At 38.3% G+C, this 24,117-nt stretch overlaps 1 protein-coding gene, 1 long non-coding RNA gene and 3 pseudogenes across 3 annotated transcripts in view; 2 read left to right on the top strand and 3 right to left on the bottom strand.

The window, feature by feature from the left end:
• Positions 1 to 3,366, top strand: part of LOC143674295 (uncharacterized) — a 49,388-nt gene extending 46,022 nt beyond the window's left edge. For both annotated transcript variants that reach the window (XR_013170989.1, XR_013170991.1), the window contains exon 4: positions 2,395 to 3,366. This is a non-coding gene — a long non-coding RNA (uncharacterized LOC143674295). The remainder of the gene's footprint in view (positions 1 to 2,394) is intronic.
• An 11,845-nt stretch (positions 3,367 to 15,211) lies between these two features.
• Positions 15,212 to 16,396, top strand: LOC143657924 (mitochondrial fission regulator 1 pseudogene; annotated as a pseudogene).
• Positions 16,397 to 17,166: 770 nt separating this feature from the next.
• Positions 17,167 to 23,976, bottom strand: UQCRH (ubiquinol-cytochrome c reductase hinge protein). Its single transcript, XM_077149792.1, has 4 exons — positions 23,815 to 23,976; positions 21,792 to 21,818; positions 20,883 to 21,044; positions 17,167 to 17,384 (listed from the first exon to the last, which is right to left on the bottom strand). Exons 1-4 carry the CDS (start codon positions 23,866 to 23,868, stop codon positions 17,352 to 17,354), a joined length of 276 nt encoding a protein of 91 aa, XP_077005907.1. The 5' UTR covers positions 23,869 to 23,976; the 3' UTR covers positions 17,167 to 17,351.
• Positions 18,340 to 19,006, bottom strand: LOC143654516 (motile sperm domain-containing protein 1 pseudogene; annotated as a pseudogene).
• Positions 18,914 to 20,300, bottom strand: LOC143654527 (mitochondrial import inner membrane translocase subunit TIM16 pseudogene; annotated as a pseudogene).
• Positions 23,977 to 24,117: the final 141 nt, after the last annotated feature.

Here is a 24,117-nt window from a genome sequence, read left to right on the forward strand (position 1 = left end):
AATTCAGTTAAGAACAGAGACCATCAGGAGATAGAAGTAGGGTAGATATTGGGTAATTAGAGCTGAAGAGATACAGATTGTGCAATGGGACTCGTAAAAATTCAGAAATGAATAGCACAATACTACTTAAATGTAATACAATAATGTTAGTACACTGAATGAAGCTGAATGTGAAAATGATGGAGGAGGGCTGGGGGCACAAAGGAAATCAGAAGGAAAGATAGATGATAAAGACTGAGATGCTATAATCTAGGAATGCCTAGAGTGTACAATGATAGTGACTAAATGTACAAATTAAAAAATGTTTTGGCATGAGGAAAAACAAAGGAATGTCAATATTGCAGGGTATTGAAATAGATGGTAATTCATATTTTAAAACTTCAACTTATGTGTAGGACTAAAGCAAAAAATGTTTATTTGGTACAAAACTTATAATTTGTCTAGTGCATTTCCTAATATAACTTATGCGGACAGTTTAATTGAACAACATAAATACGTGGAACCTTGAGTAGGGCATGAGATTTTGTAGGTTTGTCCAAAGGGATGCCCCAATAAGTCCCAGAGTGATTTGAACAGTGAATCAAAAAAAGTATTTGCCAAGTCCCCTTGGGGGAATGGCGAAAAAGGAAAAAAATTCAATTTCCCCATATGGAGAATTCCTGAAATTCTCACAAGCAGTGGGGACAACCAAAGCAATAGGCTGAGCCCTCAACCTTGGGGGTTGTTCATATGAAACTCGTCCCCACAAAGGATAGGCTAAGCTACTTAAAATTAGACCTAAGAGTCACCCCCAGAGAACCTCTTTTGTTGCTCAGATGTGGCCTCCCGCTCTGAGCCAACATGACAAGCAAACTCACTGCCCTCGCCCTCTCTACGTGGCACATGACTCCCAGGGGTGTAAACCTTCCTGGCAATGTGGGACAGAAATCCTAGAATGAGCTGGGACTCAGCATCAAGGGATTTAGAAAACCTTCCTGACCAAAAGGGGGAAGAGAGAAATGAGACAAAATAAAGTGTCAATGACTGAGAGATTTCAAACAGAGTTGAGAGGTTATCCTGGAGGTTATTCTTACACATTACATAGATATCACCTTTTTAGTTAATGTATATTGGAGAGGCTGAAGGGAAGTGCGTGAAAATGTTGAGCTGTGTTCCAGTAGCCATGTTTCTTGAAGATGATTGTATAATGATATAGCTTTCACATTGTGACTGTGTGATTGTGAAAACCTTGTGTCTGATAAGCCTTTTATCTATGGTATGGACAAATGAGTAAAACATATGGATTAAAAATAAATAATAGCGAGAACAAATGTTAAAATAAATTTAGTAGATTGAAATGCTAGTGATCAATGAAAGGTAGTGATAAAGGGTATGGAAATAATAGGGGAAACAAAGGCTAAAATATATTGGGTAGATGGAAATAGTAGCAATCAATGAGAGGGAGGGGTAAGGGGTATGGTATGTATGAGTTATTTTTCTTTTTTCTTTTTATTTCTTGTTTTGAATTGATGCAAATGTTCTAAGAAATGATCATGGTGATGAATATACAACTATGTGATGACATTGTGAGTTATTGATTATTTACCAAGAATGGAATGATCATTTGGTAAGAATGTTTGTGTTTGTATGTTGTTATGTTTTTAAAAAAGTTAAAAAATTAAAAATATATACATATATAGCTTATTGTGTACTCATTTAACTCTTGTTAAAGACAAATTAATTCTGCAAATTCACTACAATATCTTCACCATATCCATTAAATGCAGTTTTCTGAGTAAAACTGTTGTTTAAAAGATAAAACTATGTTATGTTAGCTTTTGTTTATTGGAAACAAAGACTCTTTCATCCCCACAAGCCTTTGTAGGGAAGTGCTTACAACTAATCTAAAATCTTTCTCATTTTGTCATTTAGAAAGAAAACATTATATTGAAAACAATCCATCTACACTGTATTAGACATTATCTACTGTACTGGTTTCCTGGGGCTGCTGTAACAAATAACCACAAACTTGGTGCTTAAAACACACATTTATTCTCTCACAATTAGGAAGGTCAGAAGTCTAAAATCAAGGCACCAGTCACGCTGATCTCCCTCCAGGCTCTAGGAGAGAGAATTCATTTCCTTGCCTTTTGCAGTTTCTAAAGCTGCATTCCTTGCATTCCTTGGCTTGTGGTCCCTTCCTTCATCTTCAAAGGTAATGGGGTAGCACGCACTCGCTCTGATACTGCTTCAGTCTCTTCTGTCTACAGTCAAATGTCCCTTTGTTTCCCTCTCATAAGGATATTTGCGATTATATTTAAGGCCACCCAGAAAATCCAAAATTATCTTCCCATCTCAGAATCCTTAATCACATGTGAAAAGACCCCCTTTTTTTTACCCCCATGTCATTCACAGGTACCAGAGATTGAGACATGGATATCATTATTTGGCCTCTCACATCTATGATAGTCACTTGGCAGAAATAAGTGACCACATGTACAAGAAAGTTCATAACAGCTATATTCAAGTTAGCCAGAAAACAAAACAAATGGCCACCAATGGGATGAATAAATATATTGTGGCACAGCCATACAGTGGAATGCTTACAGCAATGAAAATGTGTAACTGCTACATGCATCACAATGAATTTTACAACATGATGAGCAAAAGAAGCCACTCACCAAGATGTACAGACTAAATGACTTTATGGAGAATCTAAGAACAGGAAAAAATAATCTGTGGAATAGAAATCAGTTCTTGGTTATCTTTATTGGGGAAGTACAGAAAGTGATGAGGCACAAAGGAGCCTTACAGAGAGCAGGAAACGTTCTGTATCTTGATCTGGGGTTGTAGTTATATAGGTGTATACATAAGTAAAAATTCATTGAGCTATGCATTTAGTTTGTGCTCTTTACCAAGTGCATGTTATACCTTAATAAAAAAAAATCTTACGGGAAAAATGTTACATTTTAAGTGTAAAACAAGATTCAAGACAATCCCAGTAAAAAGTCCAACAGCCTCCTTTGAAGAAATGGAAAAGCCAATTATCAGATTTATTTGAAAGGGTAAGGGGTCCTGCATAGCCAAAGCCATCTTGAAAAAGAAGAATGAAGTTGGAGAACTCACACTTCCTGACTTTAAAACTTATTACAAAGCTACAGTGGTGAAAACAGCATGGTAATGGAGGTAGGGGATGACTTCCGGGAAGATGGTGGAATAGGATAGGTCGAGTTCACACTCACTCCAAAGAACAGCTAGAGAAGGGACAGAAAAAAGACTGAGAGAACAATTCCAGAGTGCAAGTGACCTGGGCAGGTCTTTTACACCACATAGGGAGGCCCTGGTTGAAAAAGCAGAAGAATTGAGATGCAGAGAACCAGAGACCAGCTAGCTAGTGCAAACAGCCTAGTGGGCTTCTTTCCAGAGGCCCAGAACCATCAAGAGTGCACAGATGGAGATGGGGACAAGGAACTAAGTCAAATCATGGTCCTTGAGCCCACTACCCTCATATGCACTGCCCAGTCCTGTGACTCGTGACTCACCCCACACTCCACAAACCTTGGCCCTGTCACCCGCACCCCCCCCATGGCACCTCAAGTGCCCCTGCCTTGGCCCCTCCCTGTGCATCCCTGCCACCCACATGCACACAAGGCTGTCCCAGCCCAACCCACCTCTCCTATGCAAGCACACAGTCTCGCCCTGCCCCTCCTGAGACTTATGTACTGTGGCCAGCCCCTTAACTTGCACTCCCCCTCTCTGCCCCCTGCAGATGGTCACTTGTGCATCCCAGCTGCAGGTGTTCACCTTCATCCACAGCCATACCTGCTCCCAGCCTGTATGGTCACTCAACCCCACCAGGCCAGGCCTCCCTTGAGCTCTGTGCACAAGCACATCAGCATCCAGCCCCCAAGACGTGTGCACACACAGGCACCCACTCATACAGCCCCTCCCCCCAGCTCTGGGCAAGTGCAGACCTGCGCATCCAGGCCACACCTGCCCCCAGGCCGCACAGACAAAATCCCACTCCGCTGCCCCTGAGCTCTGTGCACATGCACACCAGGGCCCTGTCCTCCCAGATCCACGCACCGGCACAACCACATCCTCCCTGCCAGGCACCTACATATCCATGCACAGACCTGTTGACCCCTGCACCCCACCCCCTGCCCCCCACACATACACACACTTGTCCCACCATATGGCACAAGTGCCCTTCTCCCACACCTGGCAGGTACTCTCAAACACATCTGTGCCACATAGCCTCCACCCTGCACTAGCGGGCATCATACCCCACCCCACCTCTGCACCTGCAGACACGTGTCAGGGTCCTACCCACCCATCATCACCCACCCAACATACATCCTGCAACCTCCATGACCTATGCCCTGCCTCTACACCCTCACCCATCTGTATCTCAGCCCCCCTGGATCTCTCCCCCTGTACAAGGACACGCATGTGCCTCTACTTCTGTGCCCTGTGCCCCACACCCCAACACAAGTGCCCACCCACATCCTATCCACATACCAGCCCCCATGCATCCACTCAGCCACACCATTGCCTCCTGCCATGCCCTACCTCTGTGTCCCCCACACTGCACACTGCTCCTGTGCTCCAAAGCCTGCCTGAGCTGCACCTTGCCCCCACTGCCCCCGCACCACACAATCAAAACACCTTGACCTGCACCCCCTGCCACAGACAACTATACTGCAACCCATCTCGGCAGTGTTGTGCTCCTCCCCACGCCCCTCATCCTGTTCCACACCTGTCCCACAAATACAAAGCTTTAGACTACGGAAGTAAATCAACATCCAAAGTAACCCTATCAAGATATTTACATGCCGTAAAGACAATAGAAGATCAGTAACTGCATGAAGCTGCAGATGATACAGCCCAGTCTAATGACCAAATTAAAACACTGGAGGAGACACAGATTTTGGAACAACTAATCAAGATGTTCATATAACTTTACTAAAATCGGTGGGATGGCTGATGGCATAAAGGAAATCAAGAAGACACTAGAATAGCATAGAGAGGAATTTCAAAGAATAAATAAAAAAAATAGCAGATATCACAGAGATTAAAGATGTTGTAGACAAAATAAAAAATATAATAGAGATACACAGCAGCAAATTTGAAGAGACAGAAGAAAGAATAAATGAACTAGAGGACAGGATAAATTATTTTGAACACACAAAAGAGCAAATTACAAAAAAGATAGAAAAATTTGAACTGGGTCTCAGGGAAAAGATGGACAAAACAAAGCAAACAAATATCAGAATCATTGATGTCCTGGAAGGAGAAGAGAAGAGTAAAGGGCTAGGAAGATGAGTGGAGGATATAATGGGGGAAAACTTCCCAGTCTTCATAAAAGACATAAAAAAATAAATCAAAAGCCCAAAGAACTCTAAATAGAACAAATCCAAATAGGCCTACCCCAAAACATATAATAATTAGTCTGTCAAATGTTGAAGAGAAGCAGAAAATCCTGAAAGCAGCAAGAGAAAAACAATCTACTACATACAAGGGAAACCACATAAGACTGAGTGTGAACTACTCAATTGGCACTATGGAGGAGAGAAGGCAGTGGTATGCTATATTGAAGATCCTGAAAGAGAAAGACTTCCAGCCAAGTTGTCCTTCAAATCTGAGGTAGAGATTAAAATTTTCACAAACATAGGATGAGAGAATATGTCAACAAAAGACCAGCTCTACAAGAAACACTAAAGGGAGTTCTGCCAACTGAAAAAAAAAAAAAAGACAGGAGAGTGGAGAAGGGCACAGAATTGAAGAGTACCAATAAGGGTAACCTAAAGGATAAAAAGAAAAAGAAGGAAAAGACCATATAGATCCAACAAATAAAATCCAAAGGATAAGATGGTGGATTTACAGTAATGCCTTTACAGTAATAACTTTGAATGTTAATGGACTACACTTACCATTTAAAAGATACAGATTGGCAGAATGGTTTAAGAATATAATCCACCTATATGCCTGCTTACAAGAGACTCATCTTAGACACGAGGATACAAATAGACTGAAAGTGAAAAAAATGGAAAACTATGTACCACACAAGCTGTAACCAAAAGAAAGCAGAAGTAGCTGTACTAATATCAGACAAAATAGACCTTAAATGTAGAGATATCATAAAAGACAAAGAAGGACACTATATATTAGTAAAAGGGACAATTCACCAAGAAGAAATAACAATCATAAATGTCTATATTCTCAATCAAGGAGCTACAAAGTACATGAGACAGACATTGGCAAAACTGAAGGGAGTGATAGATGTTTCAACAATAATTACAAGACTCTTCAATACACCACTCTTCTCTATAAACAGAACAATCTTGACAGAACATCAAAAGGAAATAGAGAACTTAAACAATTTGATAAATTAATTAGACCTAACAGACATATATAGGTTGTTACACCCCAAAACATACATTCTTCTCTAGTATTCATGGAATATTCCCCAGCATAGATCATATGTTGGGGCACAAAACAGATCATAAATTTAAAACATTGACATTATTAAAAGCACTTTCTTTGATCACAATGGAGTGAAGTGGGTTATCAATAACCACCAAAAAAAAAAAAAGAACTTTTTACAAACATAAGGAGATTAAATGACACACTCTTAAACAATGAGTGGATCAAAGAAGAAATTGCTAGAAAAATCGGTAGCTATCTGGAGACGAATGAAAACGAGAATACAAGATATCAGAACTCATGGGATGCAGCAAAAGCTGTGCTGAGAGGGAAATTTATTGCCCTAAATGCCTATATTTAAAAAGAAGTAAGAGCAAAAGTTAAGGACTTAACTGCTCACCTGGAGGAACTTGAGAAAGAACAGCAAACTAACCCCAAAGCAAATAGAAGAAGAGGAATAACAAAGATTAAAGCAAAGTTAAATGAACGGGAGACTGAAAGAACCATAGAAAAATCAATAAAACCAAAAGTTGGTTCTTTGCGAAATAAATTAAATTGATGGGCCAATAGCAAGTCTGAAAAAGAAAAAAAGAGAGAGGATGCAAGTGCACAAAATCAGAAATGAGAGGGGGTCATTACCACAGATCCTGAAAAAAAATTAAATATCAAAAAAGGATACTATGAACAACTATATGCCAACTGTTCTAGTTTACTAGCTTCCAGAATGCAATATACCAGCAATGGAATGGCTTTTAAAAGGGGGAATTTTTAAAGGCTTACAATTTTTAAAAGTTTTAAAGGTTTACAGTTCTAAAGCCAAGAAAATGTCCCAATTAAAACAAGTCTATAGAAATGTCCAATCTAAGGCATCCAGGGAAAGATACCTTGGTTCAAGAAGGCTGATGATGTTCAGTGTTTCTCTCTCAACTGGGAAGGCACATGGCGAACATGGTGACAGTCTCTCTCCCAGCTTCCTGCTTCATGAAACTCCCCAGGAGTCGTTTTCCTTCTTCAACTCCAAAGGTCACTGGCTGGTGGACTCTGTGCTTCATGGTTCTGTGGCATTCTGAAGCTTTCTCCAAAATACTTCTTCTTTCATAGAATTCCAGTAAACTAATCAAGACCCATGTAGAATGGGTGGAGACACATCTCCATCTAATCAAGTTTAATACCCAAAATTGATTGAGTCACATCTCCATGGAGATAACCTAATCAAGCTTCCAACCTATAGTATTGGATAGGGATTAGAAGAAACTGTGGCTACCAAAAGATAGATTAGAATTAAAACATGGCTTTTCTAGGGTACATAAATCCTTTCAAACCAGCACACCAACAAACTAGACAGTTTAAATGAAATGGACAAATTCTGGAAACACACAAATAAGCTACACCAATAAGAAGAAATAGAAGATCTCAACAAACCAATCACAAGAGATTCAAACAGTCATCAAAAATCTTCCTACAAAGAAAAGCCCAGGGCTACATGGCTTCACAGGGTAATTTTATTAAACATTCCAAAAAGAACTAACACAATCCTGCTTAAACTTTTCAAAAAAATTGAGGAAAAAGAAAAACTACCTAACTCATTTTATGAAGCTAGCATCACTTTAATATGAAAAGTGAGTAAAGATGCTACGTGAAAGGAAAACTACAGACCAATCTCCATAGATGCAAAAATTCTCAACAAAATATTAGCAGATCATATCCAACAGCACATTAAAATAATTATACACCATGAACAAGCGGGGTTTATGCCAGGAATGCAAGGATGGCTCAACGCAAGAAAATTAGTTAATGTAATACACCACAGTAATAAAGCAAAAGGGAAAAAAATCACATGATCATTTCAATTGTGCTGAAAAAGAATTTGACAGATTCAACAAAAGATTCAACATCCTTTTCTGATAAAAGGAATCAAAGGTAACTTCCTCGACATGATAAAAGGCATATATGAAAAATCCATAGCCAGCATCATACTCAATGGACTGTGACTGAAAGCTTTCCCCCTAAGATTAGGAATGGGACAAGGTTGTGCTCTGTCACCACCATTATTCAACATTGTACTAGAAGTTCTAGTGAGAGTAATCAGTCAGGAAAAAGAAATAAAAGGCATCCAAATTGGAAAGAAGAAAGTAAAACTTTATCTGTTATTTGCAGATGACATGATACTATACTTGGAAAATCCTGATCTACAACAAAGTTAGTTAACAAACAAATTCAGCAATGTGGGAGTTTATAATATTAATGTGCAAAAATCAGTAATGATTCTATATACAAGCAACAACCTAACTGAGGAGTCAATTAAGGAAAACATTATATTCAAAATAACAAATAACTCTTCCTGTAAGCGGCATGAGGTGATCTCTAAAAATGGTTTGCTATTCACTTGACCCAGAAAACCCTACAAAATCATGCAAAATCTTTGTGTTGACTTTGAGAACACCCAAGAACCTGCTCAGGCCACCAAGGGTATGCATATTCAAAAAGCCACCAAGTATCTGAAAGATGTCACTTTACAGAAGCAATGTGTTCCATTCCATCATTACAATGGTGGTATTGGTAGGTGTGCCCAGGCCAAGCAGTGGGGCTGGATGCAGGGTCGGTGGCCCAAAAAGAGTGCTGAATTTTTGTTGCACATGCTTAAAAATGCAGAGAGTAATGCTGAACTTAAGGGTTTAGATATAGATTCTCTGGTCATTGAGCACATCCAGGTGAACAAAGTTCCTAAAATATACCACAGGACATACAGAGCTCATGGTCGGATTACAAAAACATATGGCTCAGGAATAAATTCCATTTAAAATAAATGCAAATTAATGTTTTAAAAAAAGCAACTAAAAAAAAAAAGAGAAGGGGTAATTGGAGCTGAAGGGATACAGACTGTACAACGGGACTGGATATAAAAACTCAGAAATGGACAGCACAATACTACCCAATTGTAATGCAATTATGTTAAAACACTGAATGAAGCTGCATGTGAGGTATAGGTTTTTTGTTTTTTTTTTTTCTTTCTATTAATGTTTTAATTCTTATTCTGTTGTCTTTTTATTTTTTTATTTCTTTTTCTTAATCGATGCAAATGTACTAAGAAATGATGAATATGCAACTATGTGATGTTATTAAGAATTACTGATTGCACATGTAGAATGGAATGATTTCTAATTGTTTTGTTAATTCTTTTTTTAATTAATAAAAAAAAAGCAACTAAAAGAATCAAGTATCTAGGAATGAACTTAACAAGGGATATAAAGGACTTATACATAGAGAACTACATAATATGGTTAAAAGAAATCAAAGAAGATCTAAATAGGTAGAAAGACATTCCATGCTTGTGGATAGAAAGGTTAAATGTAGTTAAGATGTCAATTCTACCCAAATTGATTAAAGATTCAACGCAGTATCAATCAAAATTTTGAAGACTTGGAAAAGCTAGTTACTAAATTCATCTAAAAGGGAAAGAGACCCCGAATAGCTAAAAGCATCCTAAAAAAGAAGAATGAAGTGGGAGGATTGACACGCTCCAATTTTAAAACTTATTATAAAGCCACAGTGGTCAAAATAGCATAGTACTGGCACAAAGATAGAAGTAATTACCAATGTAATACAACTAAAATGCAGAAATAGACCACCAATGGTAAACTAATCTTCAACAAGGCCTCCAAATCCACTGAACTTGGACAAATAGTCTTCAATAAATGGGCATGGGAGAACTGAATATCAGTAGCCAGCAGAATGAAAGAGGACCCTTACCTTGTACCCTATTAACTCAACCTGGATTAACTCAAATTGAATCAAACACCTAAATATAAGAACCTGTACCATAAAGCTCCTAGAAGAAAATGTAGGGAAACATCTTCAAAACCACATAATAAGAGGTAGCTTCCTAAACTTTACACACCCAAAGCATAGGCAACAAATGAAAAAATAGATCATTGGGAACTCCTCAAAATCAAATGCTTTTGTACCACAAATGGCTTTGTCAAAAAGGTGAAGAGACAGCCAACTCAATGGGAGAAAATATTTGGAAATCACACATCTGATAAAGGTTTGATATCCTGTATGCATGAAGAAATCATACACCTCAACAACAAAAGAATTAAAGCAACCCAATTTTAAAGTGGGCTAAAGGTATGAATAAATATTTTTCTGAAGAGCAAATACAGATGGCTAAAAAGCACTTGAAGAGATGCTGATTTTCACGAGCTATAAGGGAAATGCAGATCAAGACTACAATGAGATACCACTTCACACCTGTTAAGAATGGCTGCTAGCGGGGAGGGACAAGAGTAGTGGTAAGGTTTGGATTTTCTATTTCAGTGAAAGTGTGTTTATTGGCCATCTTTCTCTTGGGAACAATGAAATTATCTAAAATTGAGAGTGTTGATAGACTGTTGACTTCAGACATTATACATGAGGCCCAGTAGATGGAGGTGGCTGAAAGATGCACTGACTGAGAAGTTGATTGGAGAACAATGTGTAAACATATGATTGAACATGGTGCTGCTACAAAAAGGAATGAAGTTGTGAGGCATGCAACAATGTGAATGAACATGCAGGACATTCGGTGAGGCAAAATAAACCAGAAACAAAAGAGTAAATATAGTATGATCCCATTTCGAAAATATTTATGAGAAAACTGGGGCCTAGATTGTAAGCTCTTATAGCAGTCACATTCAGTCCAGAGTGGCAATTATTATTTCTGGATTTTAAGGGGCTGTTTTATATATGTATAACCTGGTATTTAGAGATAAGAATGAAGCTGATCAGGCCGGGATTAAGGTAATTCAGAATTCAGGGGTAAGGAAGACATTACATGTATTTTAGAACTTCACCTACACTTTGAGACCAAAGGAAGAAAGTTTTATTATGTCCTGAACCTAGGTTTTCTGTAGCACTTAATCTAACTCAACCTGTCTGAATAGATCATTTAAACAATCCAAACACAGGGAGCCCGGAATAAGAGTGAGAACCTTTAATCCTGTATAGCTTAATGTAATGCCTGGAAACATTCCACGGTATATTAAGCAGACAATAAAAAAAGTATTGGCAAAGTCCCTAAAGGGATGGGAGAGAAATTATGAAACTGTTAAACTTTACCACCAGGGAAACCCCTGATACTGTGCCAAACGTTAGGGACACCCAAATCAATAGGCCAAGCCCTTGATCTTGAGGCCTGCTCATTTGAAGCTTATGTATGTCGTAGAGAAGCTTAACCTACCCTATGTAGGGCATGACATCCAAGGGCGAAAGTATCCCTGGTAGTGTGGAAGATGACCCCCAGGGATGAGCCTGGCCCTGGCACCGTGGGATCAACAATGCCACCCTGACCTAAAGGGGCAAAAGAAGCATAACAAATAAGGTATCAGTGATTGAAAGAGTTCAAACAGGGTCGAGAGGCTACACTGAAGGTCACTCTTAGGCATGCTTCTGTTAGACATTGCTACCTATCATAACTTGCCAACCAAAACCATTCTTACCAATCCTAAAAAATACGTAGAGCATTATATAAGAGTCTCCAAAGGTCCCATGCACCTAGAGTAACTCTCCAAAACCAGAAAAGTTCCAAAATGTAGAAGGGCCAGCCCTTCCAGAACATCAGCTAGTTCCATTCCCCCACCCCATATTATCCACACCCGCTTACAACGTGAAAAATTTAAATACCCCTAAAGACTTTTAATTTGGGAGAAAGATGAAAGGTGATGGTGGAGTTTTACAGAGAAGGTCAGGTTTAACAGATGAGTATGAGTGCTGAATCATTATACTGATATTTCTTTTAGTCTCCAGTATCTTAGAGCAGCTAGAAGCAAAATCCTAAAATTGTGGAATTGTAACCCATACCTAACTCTGAAATCTGTTCTACAACTAATTGTTGCAATGTACTTTGAAATTTATTGCTTTTTTGTAAATATGTTATTTTTCACAAAAAAAAGTTGATTGTGATGATAAAAAAGAAATCCCCTCCCCACACACACAAAATCCTTCTGTAGCTTGAAACTTAAAGTTTAAGAATACATTTACCTGCTTTGTAAAACTCATTCAAAATACTACTTACTGCTCGTTCTGAAAACTGGCTGATGTCAACTTTTTCCCCTAAAGGATATAATTTTGACAAGTGGATCATAGTTTCAACACAGTCCCATTAAAAACAAACAAACAAAACAAAAAAATGCCTTGTGTTTCATAAGTAGGTAGCAATCTGAATTCAATATAGCTAGCAAGACTGAGGAAAGCTTTGTAGATGAACATGTGGCAATGAAACTTCTGGGAATCTGAAGTTATGCTTGTGAAAATGGGGTAAAAGCCACTTGAATCTAGAAGCTCTTTCAATCTACTCTAGTCGTAGAGTATGGCTGTACCATTTCTGATTTAGAACCCATTTCATGCAATGTATAATATCACAAATCCCTTTAAATAGTTACATTGTATTTGTTGTATGTAACTTGATTATTTTCTAACACTTTATAAAATTTTCAAATACAGCAAAGTGAAAGAATTTTACAGTGATCATTGCTAAACCCACCACCCAGATTTTACCATTTTCTATACTTATTTAAAAGTATCTATCCAATAGTTCATATCTCTCTATCTATTAATGCATCTTATTTTTGGAGCATTTCAAAGTAAGTTCAAGACATATGATGTGATTTTTGTTTTTTTGTTTCTATATGATGTGATTTTTAAGTTTAAAGAATTTATATTAATATGTTGCAAACCACTGAAGTTAACACTCCAATTTAAAAATGGGAAAAAGACATGAATAGACATTTTCCCAAACAGGATATACAGATGACTAAAAACTAATGAAAAGATGCTCATTTTCACTAGCTACTAAGGAAATGCAAATCAAAACCACAACAAGATATTATTTCACACTCACTAGAATGGCTGCTATTAAACAAGCTGGAAACTATAAGTGTTGGAGAGGATGTGGAGAAATAGGAACACTTTTTCACTGCTAGTGGGAATGTAAAATGGTAGAGCTGCTGTAGAAGATAGTTTGGCGGTTTCTCAGAAATCTAAATATAAGAGTTGCTTTACAATCCAGTAATACAACTACTCAGCATACACAGAGAAGATATGAAAGCAGGGACACGAACAGACACTTGTACGCTGATGTCATAGCGGCATTATTCACAAGTGCCAAAAGATGGAAACAACCAGAGTGTCTGTCCATCAATCTATGAGTGGATTAAAAAAATGTGGTATATACATATGATGGAATATTATTCACCAGTAAGAAGGAATGGCATCACGCAGTGTGTGACAACATGGATGAACCTTGAGGACATTATGCTGAATGAAATAAGTCAGACACAAAGGGACAAATGTTGTGTGATCTCGCTAATATGAGCTAATTATAATAGTAATAAAATCTAGATTATAGGTTGCTAGTAGATAGAATGAAGCTAGAGAATGCAAAGTGGTTGCTTAATATTTGTAGAATTTTTAACTAGGTTGAACTTAAACGTTTGGAAATAGATAAAGGTGATGGTAGTATGTTACTGTGGATATAATTAACAGTGCTGAATTGTATGTGAATATGGTTGAAAGGGTTAGTTTCGAGTCATGATTTTCACCAGAAGGAAAACTAGAAGTTAAAATATGGGAAGGTGTTACGCAGTGGACCTTGTGGTGAACAATGTCTGATTAACACTATAATGGACTATAGTTAACTAATATCTTAATATGTTTTCATCAACAGTAACAAATTACCACACAAATACTAGGGGGATAAGGTGTATGGGATGTTTTGGGTTTTCTTTTATATTTTTATTTTTAATGTTTCTTTTTTGAGTAATAAAACCATTCTAAAATTTATTGTGGTGATGAATGCAAAATTATATAGTGATACTGAGAGAGAGAGAGAGAGAGAGAGGCAGGCCATATCTGAGCAACAAGAGGTTCCCTGAGGTTGACACTTAAGCATAATTTCAGAAAGTCTTAGCTTTGCCATTACAGAAACAGGTTTCATAAGGGCTCACCTCAAAATCAAGAGCTTGGCTTATTAAATTGGAAGTCCCTGAAGCTTATGAGAATATAAGGAATTTCCCAGGTAGGGAAGCTTAATAGTTCTATATTTTTTCTCCAGTCCCACAATGGATTTTGCAAATACTTTTTTTTTTTTAATTTTCTGCCCCAAATACTCTGGAATGTATCAGAATCTTACAATATGCTATACAGAATAAGATCTCATCCCCTACTCTAGGCTACATGTATTTAGGATGTTTAAATAAGCTGACCAGACAGATTAAGTTAGATAATGTGCTATATGCTACCAAAAATTTAAATTTTGAACAAAATAAACATCTTTTGTCTCTCACAGAAGTTGAAAATTTAAAATACAGACAATATCATCCTTTACTGTGTATTCTGCTTTGCCTAATCCTAACCAGATCAACTTCATTCATATCTCTAATTGAAGTCTGATCTCTATTTCAGCTTCTTTAACAGTTGCCGTGTTGAGTAATGCTGACTTTCAGAGCTGTAGAACTCTTGAGTCTTAAGTAGCACAGAGATACCCAAAGTTCCAGGGAAAATACCAGGTTATACACATAGAGTCTGGCCTACTGATTTGGGTGTCCCTATTGTTTGACACAGTATCAGGGGTTTCCCCAGTCCTCTCCTCCCTTTTTAAATATTTTTGAAGAAAAGGCATTTCACTTGCTACTGGAACCAGAACTGTCAAGACACTTTTCGTAAGGACTGGAGATTTAATGATATTAAGCAATTGCTATTAATTTTGTTAAATGATAGCTAAATAAAAAATTTAATGTCCTATCTTTTAGAGATATATACTTGCGAGGTGATGGGTACATCAGGTTTAATTATATTAATCTATATTTTCTTATGTATGTTTGAAAATTTCTAATTTAAAAAGGACAAGAGGATCACTAGCTGCCACATGGCCTGGTGTGCTTTTTGGACCATGTGCTGCTATTTATATACCTGAAGTACTTGAAATGCAAATTTGGGGAGATTTTGCCATCTAAATACATGACTGGATTAAGCACCTAATTAGGATTTTTTTCAACAAGTTGAAGCATGTAATCGGTACTTTGATCTGGGAAGTCATATGGTTCATCTCGAAGTATCATAAGGAAAATTGGTACTAATTTGTCTGATTCAGTATCCAAGAGTTCAGTTTCAGCTTACCAGCCATGAAATAGAATGGAATCCCAGCCACCAAGGAGAAGATGTAGCGGCATCTTTTGCTGATGTTGGATGGGCAGCCAAAGAAGATGGAGAGTGTTCAATAAGACTAAGGACAGAGGTCAGGTCAAGACATCCCCTTCAGGAAAACTATCCTTTCTTTGAGAAGTCCCCAAGCAGGCAGATTTCCTTACCAAATCCGTTTCAAGAAGAGCCTCAACAGAGAACTACCACATTGGCGAATGAGGAAGCACTGCAGATCAATGTTCTTGAAAATGAACTCGCCACTCTCAGAGCTCAGATTGCCAAAACTGTGACCCTGCAAGAGCAGCAGAATCTCATTGCAGGTGATTTAGAGTCTACAACATTTGTGACCACAGCACTACTCTCCATCCCTCCTACTCTACCTCCACCTCTACCACCTCCCCTCCCTGCAACAGGGCTCCAGCAAAGTACATCTGCTATTATCTGATTAAAGAGCGAAGAGAGAAAAAAGCCAATGTTGGAAAGACTTTGGTTAAAACCAGTACAAAGAAACATGACATGCCAAATATGCTGGAAATCCTTAAAGACATGAACAGTGTAAAACTTTGGTCTGTAAACGGTCAGAGCAAGATGTAAAGCCCAAACCAGTGGACCCTGTTGACCCTGCTGCCTTCACTGTAGAAGCTCTGAAAGAGAAATTTGCTCGTTGATATTGAAGTGATAGTCGAAGTGAAGTTGAAAAAGTAATTCCAAAGTCAGGATCAGAGACAACCTTAGGAAGTGTTGTTTGGGCCACACATGTTGAAGTCTACAGGAAAAATTAAATCTTTTAACTGAAAATGTTTCAAATTCCTAAATAGACAATGTGTTGAGAAAGATTATTCTGGTTCAGATGATGGCTTTTTAGGGCTGTTTGGCTAGTAGAATTCAACACTACTTAGTAAATACCTGACTAGTTTATTCATTGGCCTCCTTTTAAAACTAGTTAGATCAATTCCTGGACCATGCACACCCCCCCCCCCAAAAAAAACTAGTTAAGAGGATTAAACAATAACCAAAGAACAGGGTTAATGACTTAATTACATAATCATCTATTCTGGAGCTATCTAGTATTCTGATATGTTTTTAATGAATAGTAGATTCAGGTGTCCACTCTTAAAACAATTGTATAGATTTGAGAACTTGGTAACAGCTACAAATGTCCTTTCTGAATTGCTAATTCTTAAACACTAATTTATCTATACAAAAGTTTTATATGCATATGATAGAAAAATTAGTAACAATGGCAGTGAGGGTACTGTTGTCCTCATTTGTTGCATGATAACTTAGTACAGAAGGATGGAACAGCTGGTATAACATAAGTTAATGCAGTGAAATGTTTGCAGTTGGAATCATCTCGCCAGAACTTCCATCTTACATCTCTCTCACATTTTTATGGAGGTGGGGTTTGAGCAGGAACTAAATTAAAGGGAAGTAGAGAACCATGAAAGCTGTTTTCACCTCAGTGCCATCCAGTACTGAAGAAGAAAATGTAGATGCCAAGTAGTGAGGAATCAAAATATTAATTAAATCACCTTTAAAATAAAAACCAGAATGCACCAAAAAAAAAGACAAAAGAGGCAGGACTGTAGATCACTAGACTTTATTAAGATGAAATTACTGCTGATTACATAGAAGCTAGTTGCCTAAGCCAAAATCCACGAGGTTCACTTTATAGCCACACAAACTTAGAAACAAATGGCATGTCAAAACCATAAAGAAATAATCCTGATGTTCAGGTGGTGAAGGCTGGGGTGAATAAGTCTGCACATTTACTTCAGGCTGTTAAAGAGTTTGTGGGCCACCTATATGTGGGAAAGAAAAGGATGTCATCATCTGACAACTTTAATGTCATGACTTACAAGAGCCCTCATGACCTCGAACAGTACTTCCTCTCATCAATCTCCTTCTCACACATCCACACTACTTAAGCCCTAGTGAACTGACTTTAACCTGAATGCTATTTCCTTTCTCTCCCACTTTTTATCTTTTATTCTTCCTTCAGAATTTAGTTTACATGTCATTTTTTATATCTTCTTTGCTATCCCCACAGAACTTAATACTTCCCATATCACAGTACTTATTAACTTGAAAGACATTTATAGAGCACTACTATATTCCAGGTACTGTTCTTGGTGCTGATACATATCTGAAAACATGTGAAGTGCTGATATAAGACATCACTACATCTTATGGAACTCAGAGCATAATAAATAAAACAAATAAATTAGTCTACTTCTGATGATGAATGCTGTGAGGAAAATAAAATGAGGGTACTGATAAGAGCAATTTTAGACAGGATGGTCATCCTGTGAAGATCATCCTGAGGTTATATTCAAGAGACTTATCATGATTTATCTATTTTTTTACCAAGAATTAAACATGATTTTTATTTTTAGGCTGGTCAGTTTGCTTTTAGGCCTTTAACTTTGAAGGACACTTAACAACCTTTAACAATCAAGGTGAATATGAAAAAGATGAAAAAGTAACATGTTTTAATCAAAGTCTTTTGTGCAATAGAAATAAAAAGAATTTTTTCAAATAATTTCATAGGTGTTACTCCAAAGCATCCTTGATGTCTGTCACATAATGTGCTGGTCCTTCGAATAATATCATAGAGTAATTTAAAATATATATATTTGCAATTATTTTAAATCATTCAATACTTTATAGCATGTTAATGGAGTAAGATAGCAATAAAGGCCATCAACACTCATGATATTTCAAACATAAAATTAAAACATCAATTGCAATCCTCGCTCATGTTCTACATATAGCCATTGTGATAAGCAGCCTAAATTATAAGCGCCCACTAATTTCTGAGGTACCAGCAATTCCACATCCCCCAGTGTAGGAAGCATTAGGGCTGCAATGCACACCACTCCCAGGAAGACAATTAATTAGGCTCTAAGGAGATAGTTCTGCTTCCTTGTTGAAAAGACTACTCAAAAATAAAATTTCTGTTAAATGTTCCTATATTCTTTTTTCCTCTTCTTTTGCTGTTTTTCTGCAGATGGAAGAAGAGCAGCAACTTCTTTTCTTCCTAAAGCCTTCCTCTGGCTTTGCTCGGAAACTTGGGGACAGAATTTGTCTATTACACTATAGTGACAGAAACAAATATCTCTATGCTGAATCACAACATCCACACAACACTGAGGTTTTACTGCACCTGCATATTCAATGACAGCATACTTATTTTGAGTATAAAAAACTTTGGACTTTGAGGTAAACTCAGGAATTATACAGCCAACACTTGCTTAAGGGTTGATGGATCATCTACATGAAATATTAGTTTAATGGGAAACACAGTAACAGGAAGATTTCCTTCCACTATCTCTGGCTATCTTTTTTGTTGATGCACTGGCACTGATCCCCCTTGCTGCAACTTGTTTTTAGTCTGGTCTAGTCTGGAATTTTTAGATTTCATTTAAAAACTCCAAAGCATTCTGGCAACCTCAGGAACACCAACTCCTCAGAAAGCAGATAAGACTGCTCCTCTGCTTCCTTGCCATCATCTCTAGGCTGCACTGCCTGCTGTGATATTGGAGGACTCAAATGTCATCACTCTCTGCCCTTGAAGATGAGCTACATCTCACTAGTTTATTAATAGTTTGTTCTACTTCTATCTCCTATGCTGGCACATAAGCTCAGTGAAGGGACTGTTTCTGTCTCATTTATGTCTATACTCCCAAATCCTAACCCAGTGCTGGGTTCATGAAAATATTCACATATTTGTCAAACGAATACAAAAAGCAAGGGGAGATCACCACAAGGGCTTGTAATAAGGCAGATCAGAATGGCCCTATTACAGAACTTCATACAGACGGAATAATACGTGGTCTTTGCGACTGGGTTCTTTTCCCTTAGCATGATTCTTTCCCTTAGCATAAATTGTAGCATGTATCAGTTTTTTTGTTTTTGTTTTTTTTGCAGAAGAGACATTTATGCTCAAGTTATAAATTAGAGGCAATAGGGAATGGGAGTGAGTCAAAATATTGGGCATCAATCCTTTCTCTCTGTCTTCCTGGGCCTGAATTCTGAGTTCTTCGTTGAAGCGCTCTTTTGCTTGGGCCACCTTTGCCTGCAGGAGGAAGGAGCCCCCACAGAGATTTATCATTCCCCTTTAATGTTCATAATTCTGAATCTCCTTAGGCTTCAACTTGGAGATGTTGAACATCTGCTATGCCTATTAAAGCTGACACCAGAAAGGCTGGATGCAGCAACAGATTGGTGTTCAGTGCATGTCTGGATGTCAGCTGCTGCCTGGCTGGTTGTAAACTCCTGCCCACAGGGCCTGAGCTAGGGTCTTGTCCACCACTTGCACCCCCATCACACTGATCTTGGTCAGGTTCTTCTATGATCCAGGCTCAAGGGTGGCTGGCAGGTTAGAGGCCAGCCACCAGTATTTCATTTCTTTTTATTGCCAAATAATATTCCAGTGTCTAAATATGCCACATTTTATGTATCCATTCATCAGCTGATGGACATTTGTTTCTGCTTTTTAACTGTTATGAATAATGCTGTATTAACATCTGTGTACAAGTTTTTGCATAGACATATGTTTTCATTTATCTTGGGTATTTACCCTGGAATGGGATTGCTGTATTATAGGTAACTCTATGCTTAACCTTTTGAGGAACTACCAGACCTTTTTTTTTTTCAGAGCAGCTGTTCCAATTTACATTCCCTCCAGCAGTGTCTGAGGTTTTCAATTTCTCCATATCCTCATGAACACAAATACTTGTTATTATCAGTCTTTTTGATTAGTCATCCTAGTAGGTGTGAAGTGGTACCTCATTATAGTTTTGATTTCAATTTCCCTATTGGCTAATGATTTTGAACATCTTTTCATGTGCTTATTGGTTACCCTATCAGTTTTAGTATAAGCAACCATATCAAACACTGCCTGTGTGTGTAATTTTCATGTAAAACATCTTACTTTTGTAAAGATCAAGCACGAATTTACTTAAAAAAATTTTTTTTTGACCAACAACTATGTATAAGACACTTGGAAGAATATCAATTCTATTACATAAGAGTACAAAATCCAGTGCAACTTAGCATATCATTTCTCTTCTCTGAATCTTTTCTTATCTGTAAAATACAGATAATTATACCTATCTCCAGTAGAAGCAGTTTAAGCATTCAGTAAGATTATTTATATACAGTGCTCAGCACTATACCTGGCATATACTGGGCCTATAGTAAATGCTTGTTGATGGACCTGTTGCTTGGATGGAAGGCAGTCAGCAGCAAGTCTTCCCCACCCACCATAAGCCTTCCCCAACTTTACGCTGACTTACACAGTGGTCCCTTGCATGCAAGAAGTCAAAGAGCTCCTCTGTACAATCCTCCTCTGTCTGTGACCGAGAGGACACACGCTCATCACAGAGCTCTAGCCGTTCCCGGGCCTTTACACATTTCTCCAACTGCTCACATTGTTCTCTCACTGTTGTTAAGGGATCCTGAAAGAGAAACATAGCAACAGGACAAAATGGGGGTTTTAGTAGTAGACCCACCAAACCATATGGTTTGATTAATACAAACACCAAACCAAGTTTCTGCCCCTGAATTACCATGCAGAAGGCCAGGTGGCAGAGCCACACTGCCACCAGAAATGGTAGAATGGGGTCTCCCGTTCAATTCTGATGCTAAGTAGTAGGGAAAAGTTTCACATGCCTGCCTTCCAAGGTTGTCAGTATGTACTGAAAGCCTCAGTCTTATCCCAAAAATAAGGTTGGTAAAGGAGACCTGGCCAAACTCAAAATAGATCTATAGGAGGCCGTATTTTTTAATGTAGAATTTTGGGATATGTCATGTCTGTAAAATTTCAATTCCCCTCATCTTAGAACCACACCTATGTACCCCAGAAGGAAAGGCTAACATGGAGAGAATCCAACTTGGAAGGAATCCTCCCAGAATTCTTTTTTTAAGCCACAAATAGCAGATGATTGAGTGCCAGGACATCAAGGTGATGCTCTGCCCTCCAGCACCATGACTAGAGAAGCCCCAAGCAAACCCAGAAAAGACTCAGCTTACTAGGTTCAGAGCCCCAAACACTCCACTGCAGAGGAAAGAAGTATTGCAAGCTTATTCCACCCCCATTCTCTCCAAAGTGCCAAGTAAAGATTCTTCAGAATGCCTTTAAAGTTTCATGAAACTCAAACTTTCTGCTTTTGCTGAGATGGTTTCAAATCTGAGATAGTTCTTACCACTAATTCCTCTTCCTCCTCTTCCTCCTACAAAAGGAAAACAAAATTAATGTCAGTGAGATTTTATGACATATATACTCCCCATCATACTGATGATGTAATTATCAAGGAGACACACATTTCACCTTCATTAGCAACTAAAGTGTACACAACACTCTACAGTTTACAAAGCACCTTCATATCTGTTATATGATTAATCAGAACAGCTCCTTGAGGAAGTAATCCGATTAGAGATAACAAACAATGATCAAACATTTTCTGACATAGATTCAAACTGTCAGAAGTTCATGTATTTTGTTCTAGATTTTGGTAGGTCCCAGTGTTGCCATAAACAAGTAAATTTAGTCCTTACATCCCAAACTAAGTCAGGTCAAAAAGGAAAACCTTTTTTAAAAAAATCCTGAAGTTGAATTTGGAATATGCAAATAGAGAAAACTAAATCCCTTTTTAGCCAGAGCTTAACTAAAGATACTTCTGGTCACTGTTTTTTTGTGTATGGGCAGGCACCGGGAATCGAACACAGGTCTCCCGAAAACTCTGCCTGCTGAGCCACCATGGCCTACCCTGGTCACTGCTGTCTGACTTGCTGAACTCTAATATCAATATATTTGCATCAGAGGTCAACACAACTCCAGAAATGAACATAGAAACACCAGGCCCTACCTATCTACTTCTTAAATATACAACTTCAAACTTAGTTTCCTTTCTTGCAAGGAGAGCAGTGTAAAAATATTCACCACAGGAGTATCAGCATAAGCCTGAAGCTGGGGCATAGCAGTGTTTCAACAACCTTTTAAAAATAAGATGTTTGCCTACCTGTGCATCCAAGTGTCACACTTGGGGAAATCAAAAGAACTAGCTCAGCAACTCATTATGTTTTCAAAATTCCAACACAGCCTACTTCATCCACTACCATGCCTTCAGAAAGGGACCAAAGCTCACCTGAACCTCTAAGCTGAGGGCTAAAGCAGGTTCAGTTGTAGCCCAGGCTATTTATTCTCACAATTGGCAAAGGTCCCTTCTAAACATGGAGATGCTACTTAGGACGTAAAGCCTAATTTTTCTTTAAACAAGGTTTCTTAACCTTACTTTTAAAAAAAAAGTATACTGAAAAGTTGAAACAAGATTAGGAAAACTCATTATGGGATAAATGAGTTTCCAACCATTACAAAGTCATAAAATTAGAATGGCTACTCTAAAGTGACCAGAGAACAAACGAATAAACAGGAAATGAGACTGGAAATAAAAAGTTAATTGCCTTCTGTAAAGCTGTGTAGTACTGTGGAACCATGCTGCCTGGGTTCAACTCCTGGCTCTACCATTTATTAGTGTCCTCAAACTACATATTTCACCTCTCTATACTTTCTCCTTATTAGTAAAATGGCAATAATAATAGTACCTGGCAGCTATCTCATGGGAATATTGTGTTAAATGAAAGAATACATATGCACTAGGAATAGTAAGCAGTCAACAAATACTGGTTACTATATCTGCATTTCTACTCTGTGAAATAGCTCCCTTCTTCAACACACATTTCTACAGTTTCCAAAAATTTACACATACACACCAAACACAACAACAAAACCCACAGCCTTTTCATAGAAACTAGTGAAAAGCCAGATGTCCCAAACTTCCATAGATGTGGTGAGGAGTCCCCATCTAAGCTGGGGTGAGTGCTCGGTTTGGTCAGTTTGCTCCTTAAACCTGTCAAACCTGGGCCTCAAAACACCTGACTGACTAAAAATATGGATACTAGTTTTACAAATTATCGACATACCATTTTAGCTAATGTTAAACCTTCACCATATTCATAAAACGGGGAAGCCGAGGCCCAGAGACTAGTCATCTACTTGCTCAAGATCACTCGACGAATTCTGAGGAAGGGTCGAAGGAACCAGCTTTCTCCCGAACCTGCAAACCTTAGGAAGGAAACCGGGTCCAAAGGAGTCCCGGGCGTGTTTTGGCGGGCTAAGTCCTGGGCCTCAGACCAGTGAAGAAGGTCTAGTACATCGCCTTGACTTACCTCCTTGGGATCTCCAGATGCGGTTAGCATCTTTCCCTCATCTTCTAGCCCCATGTCTGACTCAAGTTCTGGATTAAACACGAGCACAACAGCGGCACAGACCCTGCTTCAGGATCAAGAAGGACTTGTAAGGGTCACTCGACGGATATCCGGCGACCTGGACGGAAGTGCGGCATACTTATCATAGTCGCGAACACACGCTCCAATTGGCATGTACCACAGGCCAAAGGCAAGAGGTAGGGGTGGCTGGCATTTGAACCTGGAAAGGATTTGCTGATACATATCCCTTTAGTCATTCCAGAT

This window comes from Tamandua tetradactyla, chromosome 2 (assembly GCF_023851605.1).
Source record: "Tamandua tetradactyla isolate mTamTet1 chromosome 2, mTamTet1.pri, whole genome shotgun sequence".
Classification (NCBI taxonomy): Eukaryota; Metazoa; Chordata; class Mammalia; order Pilosa; family Myrmecophagidae; genus Tamandua; species Tamandua tetradactyla.